This window comes from Artemia sp. Qi Xiang Cuo, chromosome 2 (assembly GCF_049724085.1).
Source record: "Artemia sp. Qi Xiang Cuo chromosome 2, ASM4972408v1, whole genome shotgun sequence".
NCBI lineage: Eukaryota > Metazoa > Arthropoda > Branchiopoda > Anostraca > Artemiidae > Artemia > Artemia sp. Qi Xiang Cuo.
In genome coordinates this window covers 70,087,602-70,113,809 of record NC_142795.1, presented here as the reverse complement: position 1 = coordinate 70,113,809, position 26,208 = coordinate 70,087,602, and the positions used below count along the sequence as shown (strand labels likewise).

Below are 26,208 nucleotides of genomic sequence, written 5' to 3'. Positions count from 1 at the left end.
TACATTTCTTAGTATTGGACGTGATCCTTTCTTAATAGGTTGCTAGCTACTGCTGCAACCCGGATCACTTAATTTAGGGATAACCCTGGAGTCTACCATGTTGGCGTAAATGTTCCCTACGGAATAGGGAAAAAATACATTTTGAAGGAAAAAAAAAGATCTGTCTACGTCGAATTCTTAGCCCAGTAAGAGCAAAAACGTGAGACTGAGAAAAAAAAAATCGAAGTTTCTTAACTATCCCTGACAAGGGAAACAAAGAATTTATTTCACTATAGTCATATTTAAATATGACTTAGCTTCAATAACGTATACACACTTTTAAGGAAAAACGAAAAAAAGAAAGAAAATTACTGAAGTGGCCATTTTGAGTGAACACACTAAAGAATACTATCGATTTAGTTTTAAAAATTTTCTTGATATACAGTGAATATAGTATAGTACAGCGTATACTTCTTCTTTCTCTTTTTTGTCAATCCATATGAATGCCTATGGCCGAAATGGCGGAAACACACAATTTTGTTTTACGACTCTTCCTTTACAGAGTAGCATGTTTAGTCAACATTCTTCAATATTTTACAGCATAGACTTGACAAATAATATAAATTTGAAATAATTACGGAGAAAACTAGAAGTTGCGTGTTTTCATTTCTTTTTCTTGGGTGCTTCAGTAAGGTCAAAGGCTTACATGAGTGTAAAATAATAATATAGTCAATAATTGAACACTTAATAAGCTAATCTGACCTAGTCCAATAGATCTATACTTTATTTAGGCTTCAGCACCAAATGAATTTGATGACTAGGAAATCCATTAAATAACAAGGATATTCCCCTATAATAGATATTAATGTCAAAAAATAAAAGAGTGTATGGCTACCAAAAACTAAATTCTTTATTTTAAAAGCCAACTTGACAAGGTCAACTCTAAACTACCCTTCAGAAAATTTCCACATTCACACATAAGCAAAAACTTCAAATTTCAAGATTTTTTTTCGGCAATTAATTTGCGCCTTCAAATAAACCAACAAATCCTCCCTTTCAATTTTTCTGCTTTTTGCTTGATGCATTTAGCCAAATTGGACTTATACTGATTAAGTCCTTATATAGAGTATATACAAACAAGAAGATTAGAAGTGAGGACTTCCTCCTAGAGTTGGGCAAAAGGACATTCCCGACAGAAAGGTTAAGAATTCTAGCATAATATTTTCATATCTAAAAGACCCCCCCCCCCCAACAGGTAATATTCTTACACCAAATGATATGCTTCAGTGTCAACCATTTTCAATTTTTTACATATTCATACATTTTTGAAAACTTCAGAGATAATCATTTGGATTATTATGCAATCTGACCATAAATTGTGGTCAAAATGACTATTAACGATTTTAACTGCTTGCTTTCCATAATCATCATTCCCCATTGTGTAATAAAAAAGAAGAAAAAGAAGCAAAAATCATAAAAAATACATAAAAAATCAGATAAAATCATAAAAATCATAAAAAATCAGATAAAAATACATATTCCTATGTCATATAAACTCGTTTTGATCCTTTTATGGCTGGCAACAAAGATATAATTGCAGCATAACCTGTCACGAGGAAAATTGTGTTTTATGTGTTATTGTGTTTTATGATAATAATAATAATTTATTTGGACCCTCTATAAATACAAAATGCACTTAGAGGAGTATGGAAAAAGAAATTTCTAAACACTTATAAGCGTTATTTATGTGTTTTATGTTTTGCTCTGATTATCCTCCCAAATTTGCTGTTACTTTCCTTTCCTCTCTGTTCTCCTCGTCTCCGATAATTTACTCAGAAAACAAAAAGATGTGCTTCTGCGTGTTGTCAGATTAAGGTCATTAGAAAAAGGGATGGCCTTGACTGGGACTGATAACCTAGATTTGCTATGTCTTCTGACAAATAATTGATTTTTGTAAATAACAAAAATCACAATCCTGAGATTTTGAATTTGGGCCAACATGAGCAACGAAAGGTACTTACTTGAATTTCACGAGATTCACTTTCAATTCTTTCATTTGTTCCAGATCGCAGGGATTGCGCATTGTTCGACGGCTCCCCTTCATCATAGGGTACAGTCATCTTAAAAAAACAAAACAAAAAGAACGTATGAAATTCAAACGGATATTCAAGAGATAAAAATCCAAAAAGTTTGCCCCATTTTTCGAAGTTTATATATATATATATATATATATATATATATATATATATATATATATATATATATATATATATATATATATATATATATATATATATATATATGTAATAAGTACTAGGTATATGTAATAAGTATATATGTAATAGTACTATGTAATAAGTACTTTAATTCTACTAGGATTTAGTCAGCGTTGCCAATAAACTTTTTCAGTTTTATGCACGGTTTGATGATGACAGGTTAGGTTGGGTTTTTAACCCATTTCTGAGATTTATAACCTAATTTAACCTAACCTAACTTTTACCATCAAAGCTTGCACAAGACTAAAAAAAGCTGATTGTGCCTGCTACCGTTTCGATTATCAAAATCAGTGATTTTGTTGCTCATTTTACTGGTGTTTTTTCTATATTTAATCATTCTATCCAGTCAATGTTTTCTTCCTTATTGCATAATATTGTTCCTCGAGTTCTTCAGCAAGTCCATATATTGTCAATTTCTAGCGGTGATATCTATCGGGCTTTTAAGAATGTTAAGAAATCAAGTGCTCCTGATATGGATGGTCTGTGTTACAATCACTTCACCATTAAGAGTCCTTTATGGTTAACACACATTCAGCTCCAATCCCAGATATGTTTAGCTCAGTCGTTAGTTCCAGATAGTTTTCTTTCGGTGATCGTAACATCAGTTCTAAAAAGGGGAAAAGACGCAGACCAGTGTTCCAGTTATCGACCAATTAAAGTGTCTTGCTTCATGAACAAGCTGTTCGAGTATGCCGTATTGCCTGAAGTTCTGACTAAATGTGATTTTTCGGATTATAAAGTTGGGTTCAGAGCTGGTTTTGGTTGTTCACAAGCCCATCATATCCTTGGTCAGTTTCTAGTTTCGGCAAAACTGCAAAAAAAGGCCACTTTATTTTTGCTCGGTTGATATCTCGGGCACTTTTGACGACATTGTACATTCACAAGCGCTTCACTGCTTAGTTAAACCAGGAGTCAATTCTTCCGTAGTAAAATTTCTTCAATATTGGTATTTCAATTTGTTGGTTTGGTTAAAATGGATGTCCGATATATCCGAGCCTATCTCAGTAAAGAAGGTAGTCAGGCAAGGTGGTGTGCTGTCTCCATATATTTTTAAAACTGTGCTTGCGGACTGTTTGCGAATGCTGTCTCCTACTCTGTTTTTAGAAAATACTCCTGTTAGTCACATTGCCTGTGTTGATGATGTTCTGCTAGTTAGTCATACTAGGTCAGGTCTCACAAAGAGTCCAAATGTTCTGATTAATGCTTTGAGTATGATTGGGCTTTCTGTAAATGCTTCAGAATGCGAGTTTCTGTGTTTTAATACTTCTAACCCTGCTCCTTCTTTACACGTGTGTACAATGCTACTCAAGTGTGTCTCAAAGTTGAAATGGCATGGGATTACTTTTTCTGATACACTTTCGACTAGATGCTCGTCTCTGGTTGCTAGTGCTCTGCAGTGTATTCGCTTCTCATATGGTAAAATCTCACATAATAGAGGGAGGTACAGCCGCCGAGGCTTATGTAAACTTTACCATAGTTTTTGGGCTCCTACAATTCTCTTTCTTTCCGGTTTGCAGCCTCTAATACCCAAAAAAGACCGTCTTCAGATAAGGAGAGGCTATTTTAAATATTGTAAATTCCTGCTATATTTGCCAAGGTGGTACAGAAATCACAAGATTATTTCTCATTTTGGACTTATCGACCCTCTAGCGCTGCTTGACAACATCGCTAAGGATCTGAGGACCAATATTCCAAGGAAGATGTGTGTCAGTGACCCCCCCCCCCCACTTATTTTTTTCCAGATTAGTGATTCTATGGATATTGTTAAGTTATTTATGTCGTGTTTTCTTTATTATTTCCTTGTGGATAATAGTATTTTGTTTTTTCTTTTTTTTTTACTCCGCATTTATTTTATATTGCGGGTTTCAAATAAACTTACTTACTTGCTAAATGAATCCAACCAGAGAAAAGGGAATTTCGGACATTCACCGGTGAATGTCAACATAAACCAGATTTCGGACATTCAAAGTAACATATATTCTTCATATTCTTCAATAATTTTGGATCCAACAACTTCCAAAAAGGACAATCTACCCAAGAGAATTGCGTCGTTATCCTATTCATTCCATATCGAGGATATCGAGGGGAAAAAAAACAACAGGTAGCTGAAGTATGGAGACAACCTTTTAAGAGAAATTAAAGAACGCTTTTTACGTCATAGCCCAGGTACATCCATAAGAAACCCTTCTAAATGTCCTGCTTGAGATCCCAAAATTTTAACAATTTGCCAATAAAAAATTCCTACATAGGGTATCGTCCTAGGTGGAGAAAAAGGTTATCCCACTACCCAAAAGTTGACTTTGAGAAAAACGTAATTAGAATTTTCGAACCATATTACAGACACTGGAGAGCATTAGAAACAAAAAACAGACTTAAAAGCAGAATGCAAAGAATTAAACAATGTAATTTTTAGTAATTCTTTTTTCTCAAACGCTTTTAAGGAAAAATACGAAAATTTGCGATTAAAAACTTAGCATTAAAACAAACGAAAGCAGAAAAAACTTACTCGGCTACAAAATTAAATACAAATTCACAGTTTTTACAAATGATGGATAATTATGGCGAAACTCATAAAGAACTTATTTCTTGGCCTCTTGCTTGTCTTCAAATGATCGATTTTTTCAAGTCAAACTATCTCAAATGCATAGGTCATGTACAGGTTGAAGCATGGAAAGGTGAATTTTCGTTCACAATTTTTAATTTTAGGACCAAGACAAAATTTTTCATAGACATAACCAGGACTAACCTACGTTGGAGGGGGGGGGGGGTCAATGAAAATTCTTACCCTAAAACATAATTTTTACGGTGTCACATTCACTACCAGAAAAAAAAACCTCAGATTTACCACCAAACATTAACGATCATCGTAACTTATAAAACAACCTAAATGTGTCTAAAAACTTCGAATAAGATAATTGCACCTCAGTTGAAACGTCCATCCATGAACCAACCCAAAACTGCTGATAGCGATTTCGACTAAGTGGTTTCTGCGCATCGCCAGAAATTCTTAGTAATGCTTACTATTACTTTTACTAATTCTGACTATTACTTTAGTAACTCTTACTATTACATACTAATTCTTACTATTATTTTTTTCCCTCAAACGAAAGAGATTTTTACTGCCAAGACTTATTGCTGAATACAAAAGATTTGATGGAAATAAACTGTGCTTTTTTTTACTGCATTGACACTCCCAGCCTGCTTTGAGGTTTTATAATTCCCCCCTCCCCCGTTTTATACTTATTTGAGTTTTCAAACAGGATCTTTTGTAATTTGTGCTATAATGCCCGTGAACTCTCCATAGTCTACATATCAATATGCCTAACATCTGACTTAGGATATTTAGGCTTAAAACCGCAATTACTTATTATCTAAGTTTTCAAAATAATTCTGAATGACCATCATTCTCTGGAGAATTTTCTGATTGGACCCCCTCACCTAAGTTAAAATCTGTTGAATTCAGTTTTTTCCTAAATTTCATTTTGGATACTGGCCACGTCTTGATTACGAACAGGTCCTGTAAATTACGTACAATTAGCTGAACCTCAGTAAAAGTAAAACCTCACCAGAAATGATTTTTAGCTCCTCAAACAGATAAAAAGTCGCAGAATGGTGATGATTCGATGCTAACATGACTATACATACCAATGATAGATTTTCAAATCTTACCTTGATAACGGGAGAACCCCAACTTCCAAATTGAGAGAACAGAAGCTGTTCAGAAATTTTTCGGAGTTCTTCCTGCTGTTGCAACAGCTGTCTTTGTAACTGCGCATGCTTTTGTTGCAGCTGCTCATGGAGTTGCTTCTGTGCTGCTGTCATGACCAAAGGTTGCTAAAAATAAAAACAACCCAGCTAATTAAATATTATTACGTGATTTTTGGACAAAAAAGCTACCCCCTGACAGCCATTCATAGCCGTTAACCACTTCCATCGTCCTCTGACTAAAGTGAGTCCCCCTTTTTCCTTTCTTATCCCTCTTCAACCTCAAAACTGTAAAGGATAAAATTTGCTCCATTTTTAGATAGCCTGTATTCCTGCTCACAGAGGGCGGGGCATTCCCTATTAAATCGTTATGACAAACTACCCCCTCCCCTGAAAAGAATGAAAAATAGGGCCATTAAAACATTGTTTTTCTCGTATTTCCCTCGCAGCTCCTAGAACAAATAATCCCTAGAATGAAATATGTTAAAACTCCTTGAAGAACAGCTTATGTGTTACAAAAAAAAAGAACTCCTCGAACAGGACAAAAAAAGATAGCAGCAAATTTGAAAAATAAAAATTTTGTATTGTTTCTTTGGTCTGTTTTAAAGACAACTGTTTCCTCTTTAAATACTTTTGCTTGAATTGAAGATATTAGAAATATTTGTCAATATTAAGAATCATAATTTTAACGTAAAGAATAAATAAATGAATTTATTAACTCCTTACTGCAATATGATTACAAACTAATAATTTGTCGGGTTTCTATCTTAAAAAAGATAGGCAATAGTAAATATACTGCATACCAGGTGGATTTGGCGGGAATTTTGTAGGGGGAGGACTAGGACTATCTATTAAGCCCCCTCCTGTGCCGGAGAAGTTAAGAATAATCCGGCCTAAATTTACTTATCCACCCTCCCCTCCCCAAGATCAATGCATTGATCTTCCCTCCCATGAGGGTCAAACCAAATGAAATTATAAATTCATAAAAAAGGGGAATTACCAAAAAAGTGTACCTACAAGAAAATAAAATATCTGAAACAGAACATATATCTTCCTTAATTTGTCTTGACTTTAGTTTAAATCCAATGTTGACTTTTAGTTTCCATGATTTCCCCTACTCTTAGCTAATATCTGTATTTCCCGTTGCATTGTTATTACTTTAACTGTTGTTTTAATAATAAGTTTTCTTTAAGGGAATTACTAGAACAATAGGCTCTTCCCGTCCGGTCCGAAAATGTCAACCGGTTTTCGTTTGGCCCACGATGGACTTGCTAAGGTTTTACAGTCCCTACCGGCGATGCCGATCTCCCTTTCATGGCCCTTCCGCCACGAAGTGGTAAGAGGCTAGGAGGCAGCCATTTTGTGCTTTCGCACACCCCTTCTGTTTACATTCCCCAGGTTTCTCCGGGTACCCATTTAGAGCAGATGATTGGTATTTATGTTTGTTTTTATATTTACTTATGTTTGTTTGGATTTTTTCTCAAGTAAATATTCGATATATTTTTCACATTTATTACCATTGATTTTACCAGTATTGGACCTATACTATACCATTGGCAGGGTCATCATTGGCACACCATCAATTATTTGAACTCTTTGCCCCTCACCCTGAACAATGGGCATAATCGGTACGGAATTGCCAGATACGTCCACAACCATTGGCATTGAAGGCCGAAAACCATGCTGACTATTTAATGGCATTGTTGATAGTCTTCTATCTATAACATCATTATGATTATTAAACAGAATAAAAAAAAAACAAAAAAAAAAAACATTAACTAAACGAGGCTAATAATTTCCTAATAAGTTATACACCGTATCTTACTCCCCCTTGATAACAATTACCCGGTGTTTTTCAGGGATTTTTCTATAAGAATAACTTTGGGAACAACTATTATTTTAATTTTTTTCGGCAAAAATTGATTTGAGATCTTACAGGTTATTTTCGAGAATTCAATTCACTCTTATTACCACCGAGCTACGTTTTTTTTTTTTTTTTTTTTTTTTTTTTTTTTTTTTTTTAAGGATCCCGAGAATCAAAGCCCCATAGACATGGGCAAAGATTAAATACACAATTGATACATGTTTTTGCTACACAGATTTTTTGGATCAAAAATAATACATCGGACACCTAGATTATGGGAAAAACATTAACTCTTTTTTTAAGTCACTTAGTCTCCGTGACTACTTTAATGTTTGATTTTTTTTTTTTTCGTCAAGTATACAACTATTAATTACAATGATTTGGGCCTTGGGTAACCTTGGGAAATTTTTCAGACGAGTTACAACTAAAATAAAATTCCCCTTCTTTTTCCACCAAAAATAAAGTTACTAATCACTCATCTTGGTGTTACGAAGACTTATTGAAACTGTTGGCGAGCGAGCAATCGTACTGCCATACCAGTCCTGTCTGCGTAACTAGCAATGAATCGGAGCAGTATTTCAACCCTAAATTTCTTTGAAAAAGAACAAAGCATCCTTCAACTGTTTCCAGCTATTAAATTATTCGCATGATGAGCAATGTGCATGATTTTCCAATACTACACTGAATTTAATAAAGGTCAAGGAGAAGTGGAGCCAGAAACTTTACGTCCCTTCTTAAGAAAGATTTCGGGATGGGGCTGATGAGTGGGGAGATTCAATAATAAAAAAAAAAGGTAAGTTGAATAAGAAGTTCCCGCAAGTTAGAAAATTAATAAACGAAAATAAACCAAGAGAAAATCAATAAACGGTAATACTCTCCACAAAGGCTCAATAACACAGCTTTCTAAGTCAATCACTAAATAACAAATTCAAATGATAAAACGGCAATGAATTCAATTATAAAACGATTTAAATAGGAACTTACCACTCGTGAATGTTGACTGTTCTTCTAATAATTCTGCGCGTTCGTGGTATCGATGAGGAGCTGATAATGTATTTCTGGAAATGACTGAACCAGTTGGCATACCGACAGTAACCAGATTAGAACCCTAAAAATTCAAGCACAGAATCAGACAAAAGTGGATATAACAGTAAAATAAACTTGACGTAAATATAACATCTTAACATTTGGGTAAATACGTCTCTCTTACTAGTCATTTTCAATAGCTTACTTTTGACATCCATTTCAGCCACTTACCTTCCAAAATTTGGAGGGGGGGTACTTTCCAACTAGATCCATGTTTTTTCTCTTTTTTTCAATCAGATTCAACCGTACCAACTCTGTCGTATCATTTGATGATATGACGCTAATCCTTCCAACTACTTTTTTCTATTTTTAAATGCTTTTAATAGCTTCAGTTTAAGCAATGGTTTTTAGGGATAACATCAGCAGGGATTTCATTCCACACGGCGAAAGTACATCAAACAAAATCTATCCTTGGGACTCAAGGAGTGGAGGGGCTCTGTTTCAGGCAGTCCTGAAGAGCAGCAGTAGGATGAGCGTACCTATTTGTCCTATCTATTCCAGGTCGGAGCTTTAGCAGCATCTTCGACTGATCTTGGAAGTTCTCTTTGCACCTTGTAGCTAAGGAGTACTTTGGAGGAGAGTTTCAAATTTGACATCAGGTTCCTCCTCACAATCTAACCCTATCGATGTTGCTTCGTGGGAAAGACGTTCTTCATCGATTTTTTCTGATGATCCTCCTCCGGTTGAAGTTACCTATAAAAATGCCCTCCTCCACCATGTGTCAAAACTTGACCACCAGAGGAACTTTGTCATTGTTACACCTTCAGCTGTCTAGACCCAAATTCGTCTATTGAAACCTGGTAAAGCCCCAGGATACAATGGGGTGCAAACTGAGGACCTCCTATACGCTAGCCCACTTCTTATACAGTATTTGTCACTATTATTTCAGACTTTTATTTCTCAGCAACATGTTCCAGCTTCTCTTTCGGAAGGTCTTGTTACCTGTGTCTTAAAGAAGGGCTAAAACCCAAAGGTTTGTGAATAGTACAGACCAATTATTATTTGCTCCACAATTGGTAAGCTTTTTGAGAAGCTGATCTTCCAAGAAATAAATACTAAGTGCGACCATGGGACAACCAGTTTGGATTTCGCAAAGGCTTGGATGTGCAAAACGCACACGCAACTTTTTTGGCTATTTTAGACTGCTATAGGATGCTGAAAAAGAACCTGTATGTGTGTGCAATTGACATTCCAAAGGCGTTTTGCAACAACACAAAGATGACATAACTAATGCTTTAAATTCTAATAGTACAAATATTTCCTTTGATTCTGCTTTAAGCAGTCACACATATGATAACCCTAGTCATAAAATGCTTTTTGAAGAAACTTGCCTTATTAGCAATGATTTAGGCATAAAACAGGTTGTTCGAGAGGCAACTGAAATTTAAAATCAAAATAAATAGTAATATTTCTTTAAATAGAGATTTGGGGGAATATTCGCTTAATGCCCTATACACAAATTTAATTAAAAATGATGTGACTAATTATATTAAAAAACTTGTAAATAACTCCACTCAACCTATTACGAATAGACCTTCTAGGCTGGCTACCAAGAAGGCGAGACTAGCTTTAAAAGCTTGTCTGTAAGTATTTTAATTCCATCTGAATGAATTGTTCTCTGTCCATTTCGTTTGGAGTACCAGTCCCGTTTGAACGTCTTTGAATTAATGATGTTAGTGCTCTTTTAAAACATTTTTTTTTAAACAGTTTTAATGATTTAATTATAATGTAATTTTATTATGTATTGTTTTTATTCTCTTCATCTGTTTTGATGAGGAGGTTCATGGGATATATGGTCGAAATATTCATTTAAAGTTGCGTTCCACTTTCTTGTATAAAAATTTCCCTGTTGTTCTACTTATTTGTTTATGATGGAAAGGCAGTGTGGTCTTCGTCGCTATTAACGGCAAGGTTTTCTATTGCCATAATGTAATAATAAAATAAAGTTTTGATCATACCATGGGGGGGGGGAGTTGAACTCCGCGGGATCAGTAAACTTGAAAACATAGTTTCAAACCTTAAAATTTTCATGATACTTCTAGGAAATATTTTGACAAAACAATTGTCTTTCTTTCTAAAAAAAAAGAAGGAAAAAAAGTATAAAGTATACAGGGATATGGTTGAAAAAGAAGAAAAAGTGTCGATCAATGAAAAAGAGAGCCATCGACATAAAAAATACTTTCAAGGCTTATGAAATTATCCACAGAAACTAAAATTCACAGAGATTGAGTAAAAAAGAAACAAAAACACTTTTATTTACCGCAAGATACAAGGTGATGCAATACCGTTTCAAGGAATAGCGATATACCTCTTGAGGAGTTCAACATTTGGTGTCTGTAAAGAAGAGGCACTCACACCAAAATTTCATTGACAGGGAGTGGGGAACATTTCAAGGGTTTCAAATTGATCAAAACAGCAGGATGTTAGGTGCAATCACATAAAAATTATAAGAATCGCAGAAAATTTTGTTGATCGAGTTGCCATGATTGCCTCCCTTTTTACCTTTTCCATTTGCATAGACAAAATATGGTTCATTCAGTTACGCTGCCTTTCCATTTAGAATTAAAATGAAATTAAAATGCTGAAAAAGGAACAAAAATTTTAATAAGATAGTGAGCTTTGACAACAGTTTAGAGTTAGAAACTGATATTTAATCCCTATTTATTTTTGGGAATATTTCTGGTCTACACTGTTATTATGAAAGCAATGAGTAGCATTAAACCCCTAAATTAGCAGAATTTATTCCGTATGGAAGGGATGCTTTAGGGAATTTTCGGGATGAAAACGGCTCCCCTGTGTTATTAACCAAGATCAAGATGTTGGTCGAAATCAATGAAATTGCCGTTAAATCGGTAAATTTTAGCTTTGTTCTACTGACTTAAAATGACTCCACCGTTTGTTTGGGCTTTTCTTATCTTTTGTTAGATATGCAAAGGCTTTTCTCATCTTTCATCTGTGTCATTATTATCTCGAGATTCACTGCTCAGTTTAACAAAGCAAGAGACATTGTTTATCGCATATATACGCAGAAGAAGAATAAGATAGGAGAAAGAGCGTGGTAAACAAAAAGCTTAAAATGTTGGTATAACTTCAAGTAGTATATGTTATTCCAGATATTACACTACAATTTGGGCATCAGAAAAGGAGGAGAGGAGATCCTGTGGCAAAACTGTGAAAACCATTTACCCAAAAAAGTAGGAAAACAATGTGGATCTTTAAAGCGTTATTACCTGCCTAAGTTGAAGAAACTGAGGCGAAGATACGGTGTAGCCTGTGACAAACCCAGATCCGCTTGATAGAACAACAGGCGATTGTGGCACAGGTTCAACACTTCGAGCTGCAATGAAAAGAGAGTATAATTCGAGCGGTTCTCCAATTCAATTCTGGTGAAAAGCTATTGGTGAAGTAATAATTTTACCGCAACTCGTTATCAGAATGGCAAAGAATAAAAAAAGAAAGCAAAACTTTCACTTTTTAGATTTTTAAGTTTTAAGCGTTACAGGATTTGACTGACTTTTTGACTTTTGTCTATGTCATTGTGCCATAAACAATGGTGATTGAGATCAAATAGTCTCTGATGCAGTAACTCTTGCGAACAAAATTAAGCAAAAGAAACCTTCATAAATTTGCTGCTGATTCGACCAGGTGTTCTTCAAAAGGTCGGCGCTAGGATAGATTACAAAAACTCAAACTGGATAAGCAATAGAGGCAATACAATACGAAGGAACGTTCCAAAATCTTAAATACAGTGAAAATGGGTATAATGTTTTAAACAAAGCAGTGAACAAAAAAAAAGCAATAAACTTTGATTAATAAATAAATCCAAATATCTCGATTTCAAGTCCTTTATTAACAAAAAAAAGCTAAATTAAACCAAACATATAAAGAAACGGAAAACATAAATAATAAACAAAACTTACACGGAAATATCATCCAATATCACCATGCAAATAGCACGAATATGCACAACAGAATGATAAATTAGGTTGTCTCTGGTACAGTTTCAGTTTGGTAACAGATCCAGATATTTTATTTATGAAATATACATAAGGCTACAAAATACACCTACGCACATGCCTGGTGGTATAAGCGAGCGCAATAAAATTACAACAAATTATTAAACACCGATAGCAAATTAAAAAAATAAATAAATAACAAGACTCTTGGACATCTGCCCAAGTACACACAAGGTAAATAAAACCAAAGTCAACCATCAGAGATAAACTTCCCAAACATTCTACAAAACTGCCGGTAATCACCGCACTCTCTAATATCCAGGGGAATAGAAATCCACACCTTTGGACCAATATGCCTCAAACTAAATCCTGCTCTAGTTATTCGCCTAAACTCCTGCGAGAAATTAAACCTGAGTGATGTCGGATATAAATGGCGCTGCGAGTTAAGAGGGAAAATTCTGTGGAAATCTGATGCTAAATGGTCAAAAACGTAATTGTGACTTTTCTGGGATATTGCAATGAAATGAAGTTGATGTAAAGAAAAAATTCTAGCTGATCCAAAAACATGAGCTACAGAAGACTTATTATGAATATGAAAAAGAATCCCTATCGCTTTGTTTTTTAATTGAGTTGATAGATTACCAAATTCAAATTATACCAGAGATAACCTAATTTATCATTTTGTTCTACGTATTCGTGCTATTTGTATGGTGATATTGGAAGCCTAATTTGTCATTCTGTAGTTCATATTCATGCTAAACTCCAACCAAACTTATTCAAACTCCAACCGTACCAAAAACAACCTAATTTATAATTCTGTTGGGCGTATTCGTGCTATTTGCATGGTGATATTGGAAGTTATTAAGATGTGAGTTTTGTTTATTGTTTTTTGTTCCTTTTCTTTATATGTTTTGTTTAATTGACCTTAATTTATTTATTTTTTCCGTTGATAAAGGCTTCTGGATGTGATGTCAAAAATTTCTTTATTATTTACAGCTTCTTGCTTTTTTTGTCCACTGCTTTAGTTCAAAAAAACCTATCTTCACTATATTTCCATTTGTTAAATTCTGTAAATGGTAAGGCAGTGTGGTTTAAGAAACTATTTACTTTTTTCATATTTATATGAGCCACTCAGAGACCAAATCCACAAAAGTAAGCCACAAGCAGTTGTGCTTTACGCCATAAATAGACGAAAAAAAAAAAAAAAAAAACAGAGAAAAGAAAACTATGGATTTTGATCATCTAGACACAGCAAATGTCAACAATATTCTGGAATGGAAGCGGCTTTCACTTCTAAGAAATAATTTAGTGTTCAATAGCATGTGGAAAAGGTTTATTGTTTTTTTATGTTTTTTTTTAATGGTAATGATTTATAGGTATATCTTTGTTAATTCTAAAATGTTAAGAGTTAGTCAAATCCTTCAATGGTAAAGACAAAAAAAAATGTTAACTTGGTCAGATTAGCTTTTTGAAGATTTATGCAATTCAGAAACGATGTTGGTTTGCTGTTTTAACGATTTTACTTGAACAAGGCGAAGTAATTTAAACAATAGTGAGGATAATGGAGCGAAATAAAATAAAATAGTGAAGATCCAACAAGCAGAAATCATTCCACATAAGAGAGGTGCAAATTACATAGCATCTTAAATACTAACATTACTTTACTTATGAGCCATATATTACTCATAAATATTTACTTGCAAATTATTACTTTAGACTCACCTAGTTGTTTAAGCATAGGGCAAAACACATTGTTGCATTTATTGCGAGGTTGAGAGGGACAATGGCAATGCTCATCTTTTATAATGGTTAATTTCGAATAGTTTTTTTTTTTTTTTTTTTTTTTTATAATTAAATCTTTGTGTATACCAGCTCACAAGTACTGAAATCAATTTGCTTGAACTTCTCTATAGCGCTGGGAGGGGATAATAATTCCAAATATCAAGTGAAAGCCCGGAACGCTTTGCAAATCGGAAATCGACTTTCTGGAACTGTAGTAACTATGGAAAGAGACCAAAGACGTAGAAATGAAACTCAGAGAGGAAAGAAACTAACAAAATGAAAAATAAAATCAAAAAGGGTGAAAAAACGAGGATTTTGTCAGCCAGTGGCGAACCACGAAGAAGAAAAAATAAGCAAATAGTGTCTGTTCTGTCTTTGTCGGGTAAACTTCGAAAGGTTAGATTTTCGTTTTTTTTCCTTTCGTTTTCTTCTTTTTTGTTTGGCACTGAGGACGACTTGGCGGAGGTCCTTGTCGAAATATTTGCTTATTTTTTCTTCTTCATGGTTCGCCACTGGCTGACCAAATCCTTGTTTTTCACCATTATTATTTAATTGTTCATTTTGTTAGTTTCTTTCCTCTCCGAGTTTCATTTGTCATGTATAGCCAGTGTGGTCTAAGAATGTATTAAAGACGAAGAATCTGAAAGAGATGGAATCAAGAAAGGCAAGGTCGTTAAATTAATCATCTGTTAATGACATAACTTTTAAAAATATTCAACTTATGTTGTTTTGAACTTTCAACTGGTTGGCCTATGTTGAGTTGAATGGTAGGCATTTTGAACTGCTCGATTGGCCTATTGATTTGTCTTGATTAAGTTTATATAATAAAATCGTTTAATTGACTAAGTTGTAAAGAAAACTTTAAATGCGTGATTTTTGAAAACATTAGAAGACTATAATAAAAATAAATTAGACTATGTCTTGTATTATATTTATATATATCATCTGTTTTACAACTATAGGTAAAAAAGTCATTAAATAAATAGTTTAGATGAGCAGCTATGGTAATTTTTCTCCTACATTCTCACAGTACCCTCTATCTCTTGGTTTTGCCTTTGACCTAGAATGGAGCTTAAAAAATAGACAAATGAAAAACGTGAGCTGAGCCACCCCTGTTCACAGAATGATCAAAAGTACATACATGCAATAGGAACTTTAGATGGCACTGCAACATGAAATCAGAGGAAATAAACGAAAAAAAATACAAAAAAAAAACATGAGCTAAATACAATGTTAGCACACACCTTGTCTTTCGAGAAGTGGAGGAGAATTTTCCCTGCCTCCATGAGTCAAAGAGGACATAAGAGGTGCCGGTTCTGAATGAGCACTATGATGGGAATCACTTGATCCAACGCTCATTGCGTCAGTTTGAGGGGGTCGAATCCTAGACTGGTGGACCTGATGAGAAGATCGCTGATCCGACCGCCGAGACTCGTTTGATCCTGTTGACATCTGGTCTGTTTTGAAAATAAGTAATTATATATCCCAAATACACGGAAAAAAACAAAGGAGCATTAGAAATTTTTACGAGTTTTTAGATCACATAAGATCTAGGTATTTGGGATGAAAAATTCCATTTTTAAGCATCAAACATCCCGCAGAAAACCATGTGATCATCTTATACAGTTGCGATGGAGCCAATCTAAATACATATTTATATATGTGAACAAACCACATAAAAAGCAAAAGAAGAGAGGTAATACAAAAAATGCGAACATTCCATGCGAATATTTGTAATATAATTCATTTTTATTAAAGCGCCAATTACGCAGTAGGCTTTAGACATTTACGGTTAGGGAAGCGGACAGAAGCAAAACTCTTGTTTGTAGTGATTTTTGTCGTTTAAAGCTTGATTTGAATATTCAATTTAAGTTAGGTACGAAATTCCAATTTCTTTACCAAGGAGGGGGATACAATAAAAAAAGATGAAACAGAAAATAAAATGAACGAACTGAACTGATATATTTTCACAGAAAAAAAAGGCTTAAGTCCTGAGGGCAAAAAACAACGCATAATTAAAAAAAAAAGATTTTCTGAGGTATAATGATTCTGAAAAAACCTAATTGATGACTTTTCTAGCAATCAGCTACAGAAAGAGACTTAAAACATTTTAGTATTTTACTAACATTTATTCCCAATCACCCAAAAGAAGAAACCGAAAGAATAGAAGAAATTATAGACTAGAAGAACTAAAAAAAAGTCATAATATTACTATTGAATGAAAGATATTCAGTCTTCAAAAGATTAGGCAAAGAGAGAATAAAATAATGTTTTTAGTTCTAGATGTTATTGCTGAAATAGAAGGAGAAGTCCTTTTGTAGTCAAGCTGATCAAAAATATCATCTACATATGCCGAATAAGAAATATTTACAGAGTCAAAATTGCAAGTAGATGGGATAGCAAAAAGCACAAATGAACCCAATATCAAGACAACAGGAGAAAGAACCCCACCTTGCCTGACCCAACACCACGTTAGAATTTTACTTTCGGAGAAACTCCCATCTGTTTGAATCTGCAAAAGCAGGATTTAAATACCAATATCTCCAAAAAAAGGTACGGAATCCTTAAAATAAGTAAAAATGCACCGGAGAAATCAGAATTGCTATTTTGCCTATTCAAATATATATATATATATATATATATATATATATATATATATATATATATATATATATATATATATATATATATATATATATATATATATATATATATATATATATATATATATATATATATATATATATATATATATATATATATATATATATATATTCAAAATCTCAACAATCGGGACTTCAATCCTTAACGAAAAAGATCTCCATAATGCAGTTTACTTCTAGTAGGTGTCGAATAAGAGAAAAAGAAAAGCAGAAGAAAATATTGTTAGAAAACCAGCAAAAAAATAAAAACACGTTGGACCAAACAACTTAAAAAGGTTTAGTTGTCTTTGGGAATCAGTATATAGTTAATGTTTAAATTTTTTGCGGACGAAAAAAATTATCAAATTTACAAACGGTGCAAAACGAATTAGTTTTATTTATTTATTTTCGCATTTCAACGTGGCAACACCAAAGAAAATGTGATGCTGTCGTAAAAACTTCATAATTAAAAAAAAAAAAACTTAAAAAATCGCGGTTTTCAGCCATGAATGAATCTAACACGGGTCCAAGGTGCAAAAAATGTTTTATTTTTGGTCCTTGATGCTTAGAAAGTTGAGTGGTTTAATAAAACCATATATGACAAGTACATTCAACTTTTCCCTGCAAAAGTTGTTACACTCAATGAACACAACAAATCCAGGATCACTATCAGAGGGAACTTACAAGCACTGTATATAAATATGATACAGTAGGATCATTCCTTATCTCAACCATTATACAAAACCGGACCGAGATGCGAGTGCTCCGGAGAACGTATAAACATAAGTTACATTTGATTTTTTCACGGGTAGACAAGTCAGATTTCTCTTGAACGCGAAACTTGGCTTTACCTTTGTAACACTAAATTTTAAAGAATATAATTTTAACTAATTTATTCCAATACATATATAAAAATCGGTAATTAGTCGTGCAATATTATTATTAGATGTTTTTAGGAATTACAAGTAGGTTTCAAAGTCTCGAGTTGGTTTCAAAGGCATTTTGAGAAAGTTTCTGCGAAAATACGCGTTCCAGGGTAATATACACTGGACCACAGCTGACAGATTAAATGGGAGGAGCTGTTTGTTCGCGCCGAGGATGTAGTAGCCAGAAATCACTAAGCCGTGATCTTACTGTTATATTATTTATATGCAGTGCTTACAAGAAAGAAAAACGAATTGTGCAAGAAATGAGAGCTTGTATATGCGGAAAACTCAAGAAACCGTGTCGTCTCTCTACACAGATACCTCCGCAAAATATTTGGACGAGGTTTGTTTAACCCAGAAAAGAAAATCCAAAAAGTTCTGTAAAATTGTAAACAAAGTTAGTAGGAAAGAAATATAGCGTCCTCGAAGTCCCGGGATTTCTCATGATGATATGTCTATACTTTGATCCAATAAGTCCTGAGGGCAAAAAATAAAACATAATTAAAAAAAAAAGATTTTCTGAGGTATAATGATTCTGAAAAAACCTAATTGATGACTTTTCTAGCAATCAGCTACAGAAAGAGACTTAAAACATTTTAGTATTTTACTAACATTTATTCCCAATCACCCAAAAGAAGAAACCGAAAGAATAGAAGAAATTATAGACTAGAAGAACTAAAAAAAGTCATAATATTACTATTAAATGAAAGATATTCAGTCTTCAAAAGATTAGGCAAAGAGAGAATAAAATAATGTTTTTAGTTCTAGATGTTATTGCTGAAATAGAAGGAGAAGTCCTTTTGTAGTCAAGCTGATCAAAAATATCATCTACATATGCCGAATAGGAAATATTTACAGAGTCAAAATTGCAAGTAGATGGGATAGCACAAAGCACAAATGCCTGACCCAACACCACGTTAGAATTTTACTTTCGGAGAAACTCCCATCTGTTTGAATCTGCAAAAGCAGGATTTAAATACCAATATCTCCAAAAAAAGGTACGGAATCCTTAAAATAAGTAAAAATGCACTGGAGAAATCAGAATTGCTATTTTGCCTATTCAAATATATATATATATATATATATATATATATATACATTCAAAATATCAACAATCGGGACTTCAATCCTTAACGAAAAAGATCTCCATAATCAAAGATGCGGAAAACTCAAGAAACCGTGTCGTCTCTCTACACAGATACCTCCGCAAAATATTTGGACGAGGTTTGTTTAACCCAGAAAAGAAAATCCAAAAAGTTCTGTAAAATTGTAAACAAAGTTAGTAGGAAAGAAATATAGCGTCCTCGAAGTCCCGGGATTTCTCATAATGATATGTCTATACTTGGATCTAATAAGGTAAATATTGTTTCATGACATTTTTCTGAATTATCCTGAGCCCAAAAATAACCAAATCCCTGAACTTCTTAGTGACTGCGAGGTAAACAGCTCAAGTGTTGTAATAGACACTGAAGTACTCTATGATATTAAGATACTGAACACAACCGCATGATCTGAATGAGTTACCAGTCCTATTGACACGAGAATTCACTCCGTTTCTCGCAAAACCACTCTCAATCGCATTAAACCAGTCTTTAACGCTGAGTTCGTTCCCACAACTTGGGAAAAGAGCTTATGTACAAGTAGTTCTGATAGTGAAACCCTACTGTTGGTGATAAATTGAGACCCATTTCAAATACCTAACATTTTAGAAAACCATAGAATCTTTATTCTACGAATATTGAAACGCCAGAACCCCCCCCCCCCCAAAAAAAAAAAAAATACGCCCGTACAATACAGTGGTATCAAAAGTCGCATTGTTTCAGTAAATTTAGTGCGTTTTTATAATGGAAAACTGAGGTGGTTAGAAAAAGGTGGTTTAGAACTAGCTGATTTTCAAAAAGCATTTGATCTAATTTACTATCTTAAAGCTGGAATGAAACTAAAAGAATGGGAGCAAAATAGTTAATACAATCCCTCTAAATGGACTTCTTAAAAGGACCAATAAAGTGCATAGATCTGTTGCATCCTTATTACCTCTGAATGGAAACATCTGAGCATTGTTGCTACCCAGAGGACGAAGCTTGCAGTGTTAATCTTCCTAGTTTATAATGACTATGACCTCCAAGTTTCGAAAAGCTGTTTAAAGTTCGTGGATTGTCTGTCCTTTATTTTAAATACTTAGAAAAGAATGGCGCAGTACCACCTGTCTTTAGTAAAACCCTTTTAACTCATTGACTCAAGAGTGCAGCACAAATAATTCTCAAGTCAACGTCGCAAAAAGCCAAGTAATGAGATTTAATCCCTGTACCAAAAAAAAAACAAAGAAAAAAAAAATACTAAGTACCAACAAAAGATCTTTCTTTTGGTTATTTCAAAGTTAAGAAGTTTTTAGGGCAGTATTAAATTTTGCTCAGTGTTGCCACGTTGAGCTGTTAAAATAGATAAGGGCCGTTTTTTTTCAAAATAGTAGTCAGGAGTAGTAGCCAGCCTCTCTCAAGAGCTTCAAAGAATATAGACACGTACCCCAACTCCTCTGATCAAAAAGGGCTAGTGTAAGAGATGCACAAGTTAAAATAAGACAAAATTTACCGAGCTATTTAAACTATTTAAATTTAAGAGTATTTACCGAGCTAGTTGGGTTTGCTTACCAAGCAAATGAATGAAAGAATTTTTTCAATTCAGTCACTGAATTGATTTTGGTGAGTGGCTTGCTTTTGAAATCTGGATTTTGTTTTTTCATTTTTTTAATTCTACTAATTCTTTATTTTAACTGTTTGTTATTTTTTATGGTTCTCCGCATTGCTTGGTTTATAGGTCTTTTTCATTCTTCCAACAATGGTTTTTATTTATTTATTTTCTGTTTGCTTTCCTCACTGACTGTTTTGTATCCGGCCTGTCTCGTTCACATTTTCGTTCAGAAAATGTGAAACGTGTTTCCTTCTATCTTTCTCTTATAGCGCTGAAGAAAACAGGTGGTTGTCCTTTTGAAGTATCCGTTTTGTCTCGTCCAGTATTTTCGTTGGTCTTATAAAAACTCCTCCTCGTTTTCCAATTCTTTGCTTTTTATTCTTTGTTATGACAGGCCAACGAGGTTTACAGACGTTATCTTTAACATGAACAACAAGCATATATAATGTGGATTTTGTAACCAAATTACCTTCGCTCTGCTTTTTACTGAATAAACACTACCTACGCTGAATAAACACTACTATATATCTGAAATGAAAGGAATTTCAAACAATAATGTGAAGTCTTCACTAGAGAAAGAAGAACAAGAATAAACTAACAATACAAACCAACAGAAAGTTAAACATTAAATTTTTGGGACTTTTCAGTGACCTTTTTTAGTTCCGATCGCAATTAACTAAAAATAAAAGAAATCGTACCACTTTGTTTGGTATAGAAATGTTTGTCTTGGTGCCTTGTTGAATGATGCGAAGGTCTATGCGCTGGATGGTTGGCATCCGACTCACTGGATCCAATACGATCTGACGACCTAAGATAAAAGAAGTAATATATTTGACAAATGGTATAGAAGGGGGGGGGGGCTCAAACCTAAGAATGGTCGTAGGACCCTACCCCCGATCCCTCAAGGAAACTCGAGAAAATCACGTAAAAACAACAAATTAGGGTTTTCGAGCTACAGAAATCCTTTCTTTAGAATCGTCCCACAACTGCCCCCCTCCATGGAAGAATGTTTTTGACGCCCCACCAGAGGTTGAGAATATGTATCTATTTTCCACCACCTCAAATTTCTACCTACCCCGAAATCGCGGAGGGTGCATGAAAACAATTATTGTTCATTGCCCTACAGTGCCCATCCATGACAGGTACAGGAAATCTCTTATAGCGTCGTTAGTCAGTAGCACAATGCAAGCAGGATGCGGTAAACAACCTTTTGTCCTTTTTTAATTATTTATTGTATTTTTTTAATACCCCTTAGTGTTACAGATAATAAACCTATGTATTTAAATTCTTTTGCTTGAATATTGGTGACGAATGTACAGTATGCAATCAACACAAAATCTACCATTTGAGATTTTGAATACCGTTTTGAAATAAATCATCGAATAATTCATATTATAAAAAGGAATATATAAAAATATTCAGTTTTACAAACCTGGATTGTATTCCTGCTAATGGCTCTTATAGAATTTATGCATCCAGAAAAGTGACAATATAGAAAGTTTAGAAAAGATGACTATTGCTACACTTACCTATCCTTTTGCTGGGCTTACCTTGCCCTGGCTTCATTTAGCTTCGTTATATAACCGCAACATTCTAGTATGCATTTTCGATTCCTCTACCTCGCCTCGTGCCTTAGTTTTGTCACTTTTTTGGTCTTTGTTTAGTTTTTAGTATAAAAAAACAATCCGCACAGTATTCTATTAGTTAGTAAAATATCTGCTTAGCCTTCCCCCCTGGCGAAGAAGCCACAAGATTTCAGCACTTTAAGGACTCGATGACCCCATCGTCGTGATCGTGCCTACAAGGGAAAAGTTCCTGACATCTTTAGACCTAGTGCATAGTATGTTTGAAGCTATGGTCAGTAATGTCTAATGGTTGTCTTCTTATGTAAATAGTATCGCAATTGTTTTTTTTTTTTTTAGTTATTGAATTATTAATTTAAGTTGCTCGTTTGTTAGATGTGTTTTTTTTTTCTCTTTTCATTTTCTCTATACTCCATTTTTACCTTTTTGCATTGCTAAAGATGGGTAATAAAAATCATTCATTCATTCAATGACAAATGTTTCGAATACTCAAAACAAAGCTACTGCATTTTTAATAGCTTAAAATTAAATTCAATTCTAATATTCTTTTGCTCTAGTTTAATTTCCTTTTTTTGAGCCATTAATTAAAACTTAAAAAAAACAAGATAAAAACAATCAGAGATAAGAACCCATACAAAGTCTAAAATAAAGGAAAATGTAAAAATCTCATGCGACAATTTTCAGCAAAATTAGCTCCACAGACCACTGAAGACGCAGCTTTATGGTATGTTAATTAAAAAAAAAAATTTCTTCAAACAACAATTTTTCCGAGAATCAAAGAAAAGTAAAGAGCAATTCAAAACAAAGGCTAACAGAAACAAATAAAACTTATTACGAATGAACATATGAAACCTAGAATGAACGGGAATTCGGCTGATGTCAAATCACGTCAAAGCTAGAAATGGCAACCATTTTTATGGATAAATAAATGAATCCTTAGACGCAGATAGGCTAAATTAAAATTGGATAATCCAGTCAAACTTAAATCAAACAGAAATTACCACAGATATGAGTGAGCTACCACCTCCTTAAATTGTATAAAGGCTCTAGCCGACCGAAAAAAGTTCTTTGTCCATTTTCGGACAAATCAAATCTTTTTTTAAGTTTTCTTTACTTTGGGGTGTCTTGACACAGACACTTACGGATATTAAGTTTTAAGTTGCTTAGAAAAGGGACCGTTTTGGGCCAACAAATGTTTTTATATAGATTTTTTCGTGCAGTAGTATCCCCTTGGCCCAAAGAACTCGGCCTAAGCTGACCGGAAAATGAATTTTGTTGGTCCACGCTCAGGGGTCTTGTGCCCAGAAGCTAATAATTTTTCGTAAACTATAGTTCCTCGACCCGGGGACTTTTAGTAAAACTAGCTCAAATCATTCAAAAGTAAAAACTCTTGGTTATTCTATGGGCCCCAATTTTGGGCTTCAATTTTAATTTTTTACATCAGTATTTCTACGACTGATAGACTTTCGGTGCAAGTTCCAAGCTATTTTTTTTTTCAAATTTCGATACTTTCAGTAAATTTGTTTTCAATTCTTTTTGTGCATTGAGGCTCTCTTGACCCAAGGGTCAAAGTTCCCAACCTATTTTTGTTACGGGCATTAGGGTCTCTGTGGCCCAAGAGCTTACGGATTAAGTTCCAAGAAAAAATACTGTTCGAACAAAAACAGTTTTTGGCCCTTTTTGGGCTAATCAATATTTTTTTCATTTTTTTATATGCGTTGGGGTCCCAATTACCCACGGACTTAAGGATAAGAGTCTCAAATTGATCAAAGACAGAAGCCTTATGGGCTATCCTCTAGCCCCGTAACCCCCCTCCCAACAAAACATGAGGTCCCTTTGGCCCACGGACCGGTCCCTAAAAGTTTCAAACCAATTGGACAGGCAAGATGAAAACCGTATAAATTTACGTGCTATAAAAGGAATCAATGAGCGATAGGCAATTTCTATTATTTAGAACCTTTACCCCTGGGGCTGCATAAGTCATGTCATCCCTTAAAGCCTATTTATTGGACCTTTCAACGATTCAGAGAAAAATGACTATCTGGATTTTTTTTTCGACACCAAGGGTTGTTGTGGGGTTGCCCGGGGGTAAACAAGACACAGGAGGGAGGCTAATCGCCCTCCAATCAATTTTAACACTCAATAAGAGCCCTAGAGCTTTTAGTTCTCAATCAAATGATCTTCCTATCAAGCTTCTAAATTGAAACGTAATGGTTCCAACTGGAATTTCATTTTCACCATTGATAGGCCTTTTATTTTAAAAGCTAAGCTGGCCAAGCGCCATGCTTAATCTAAACTGCAGAACAAAATCTAGTTAGAGTTCTGGAGCAGGGTTCGCAGCCAGCGGTACAAGAAAGGTTTTCTGTGATAATTTTGGAAAAGGTTTCTATGTAATCATCTAATCTAGTGTGCATACTAGTTCGAAGTCAGAAGAAAAATTTAAAACTGAAAATTTTTGATTTTATTTTTTCTTTTATCAGCAAAATTTCTAGAACATGAGTCACTTTGACAAAATGTTAATTTCAGAGACCTCCGCAGTGACAGTTCCTAGTTGACTTCAACGGCCTCCCGGCCAAAAAGGGACAGAAATGGTCAGATCCCCTCAGCACTTTGCCCGTTTTCCTGATGTTGAAGCAAGTTAAGCCCATAGATCGACTTGTGAAAGCAAGAATGTCATAACTGACACCCCTAGTCAAAATTGAGTTACGGACCCTACTAGAGTTATTTTTTTACGAGCTTTCTAATGGTGTAGTTCGTTTGGTTGTACGATGCCTCCCGGCTGAGTAAATCAAAAATTTAACTTTATCGTAAGTGCGTGTTTTTCACTCTAGTGAAAGCGGAAGTTAAACAACTTCAGTTTAAACAAGGCTACTAAAAAAGAGTCGGTTACAAACTCATTTTCTGACGAATCAGTGTCTGAAATAAAAATTGCTGTGGAGGGTAAACTTAAGGCAAGGAGGGTAAACTCCCTCCATTAAAAAAATCTGAGAAAGGGGAAAGGCAGTCAGTGAAGACCCAATAAGTTTCCTTGCTTTTTTTTACCAAATAGTCAAAATTTCTGAAGTTGTATTATAATCACTATGTATTAAATTCAGTTTAAACGACCAAAGTAGTACAAAAAGGTAGAAACGCCATGTTTGAGCCTTAAGATAAGCCTTGGCTATTCCTGAGAAGATATTGATGGAAAATTTTCGTTGCAAAATGGAAAAGGAACCCAAGCGCTGTCTGCGCTTTTGTCGTAACTACTTTAGCAGCAAAAAAAGGCGGGCTAAAATGTCGTACCCGTTTTTGGTTCAACATTTTGACCTAGTAAATCTCATCTAACAGGCCCAAAATTCAACCAAGATGTTTCCCTTACTACCGGCTTTAAATTGGCGTTTCATTCGTCTTTCTATCTACCATAATTTCAGCTCCACAAAAACTGATTTTTTCAATTGCGTTTTTCTCGGAATTTTAAAAAGTGCGGTAACGACATTCTTGCTTTCACAAGGCAAGATATCTAAACTCTCCCACTGGCGACACGAGGGTTCAGCCCCCCTTCCCTGCAAGAAAAAAAACACTTGGGACATCTTCCCCAAGAGAATATATTGAATCCCTTCTAAAATGAAACCTTGACTAGGCCACTATCTGTAATACATAATAAGCAATTACTTCTCGAACCTTCAACTAGGAGCACCTTAGTTCTTTTAGTTATATAGGCATCGGAAAACATAATGACTGA

The 26,208-nt window shown here is 34.3% G+C and overlaps 1 protein-coding gene across 3 annotated transcripts in view; it reads right to left on the bottom strand.

Annotated features, from left to right (window-relative positions):
• Window positions 1-26,208, bottom strand: part of Clk (circadian locomoter output cycles kaput protein Clock) — a 103,226-nt gene that overhangs the window by 24,812 nt on the left and 52,206 nt on the right. For all 3 annotated transcript variants that reach the window (XR_016143120.1, XR_016143119.1, XM_089102788.1), the window contains exons 13-19: window positions 21,603-21,712; window positions 15,893-16,105; window positions 12,141-12,247; window positions 8,809-8,932; window positions 7,512-7,678; window positions 5,925-6,089; window positions 2,001-2,099 (exon numbers count right to left, since the gene is read on the bottom strand). Coding sequence is in view for 1 of the 3 variants with exons in the window: in XM_089102788.1 (XP_088958914.1) it covers window positions 2,001-2,099; window positions 5,925-6,089; window positions 7,512-7,678; window positions 8,809-8,932; window positions 12,141-12,247; window positions 15,893-16,105; window positions 21,603-21,712 (985 nt within the window). In the remaining 2 variants the exon portion in view is untranslated. The remainder of the gene's footprint in view (window positions 1-2,000; window positions 2,100-5,924; window positions 6,090-7,511; window positions 7,679-8,808; window positions 8,933-12,140; window positions 12,248-15,892; window positions 16,106-21,602; window positions 21,713-26,208) is intronic.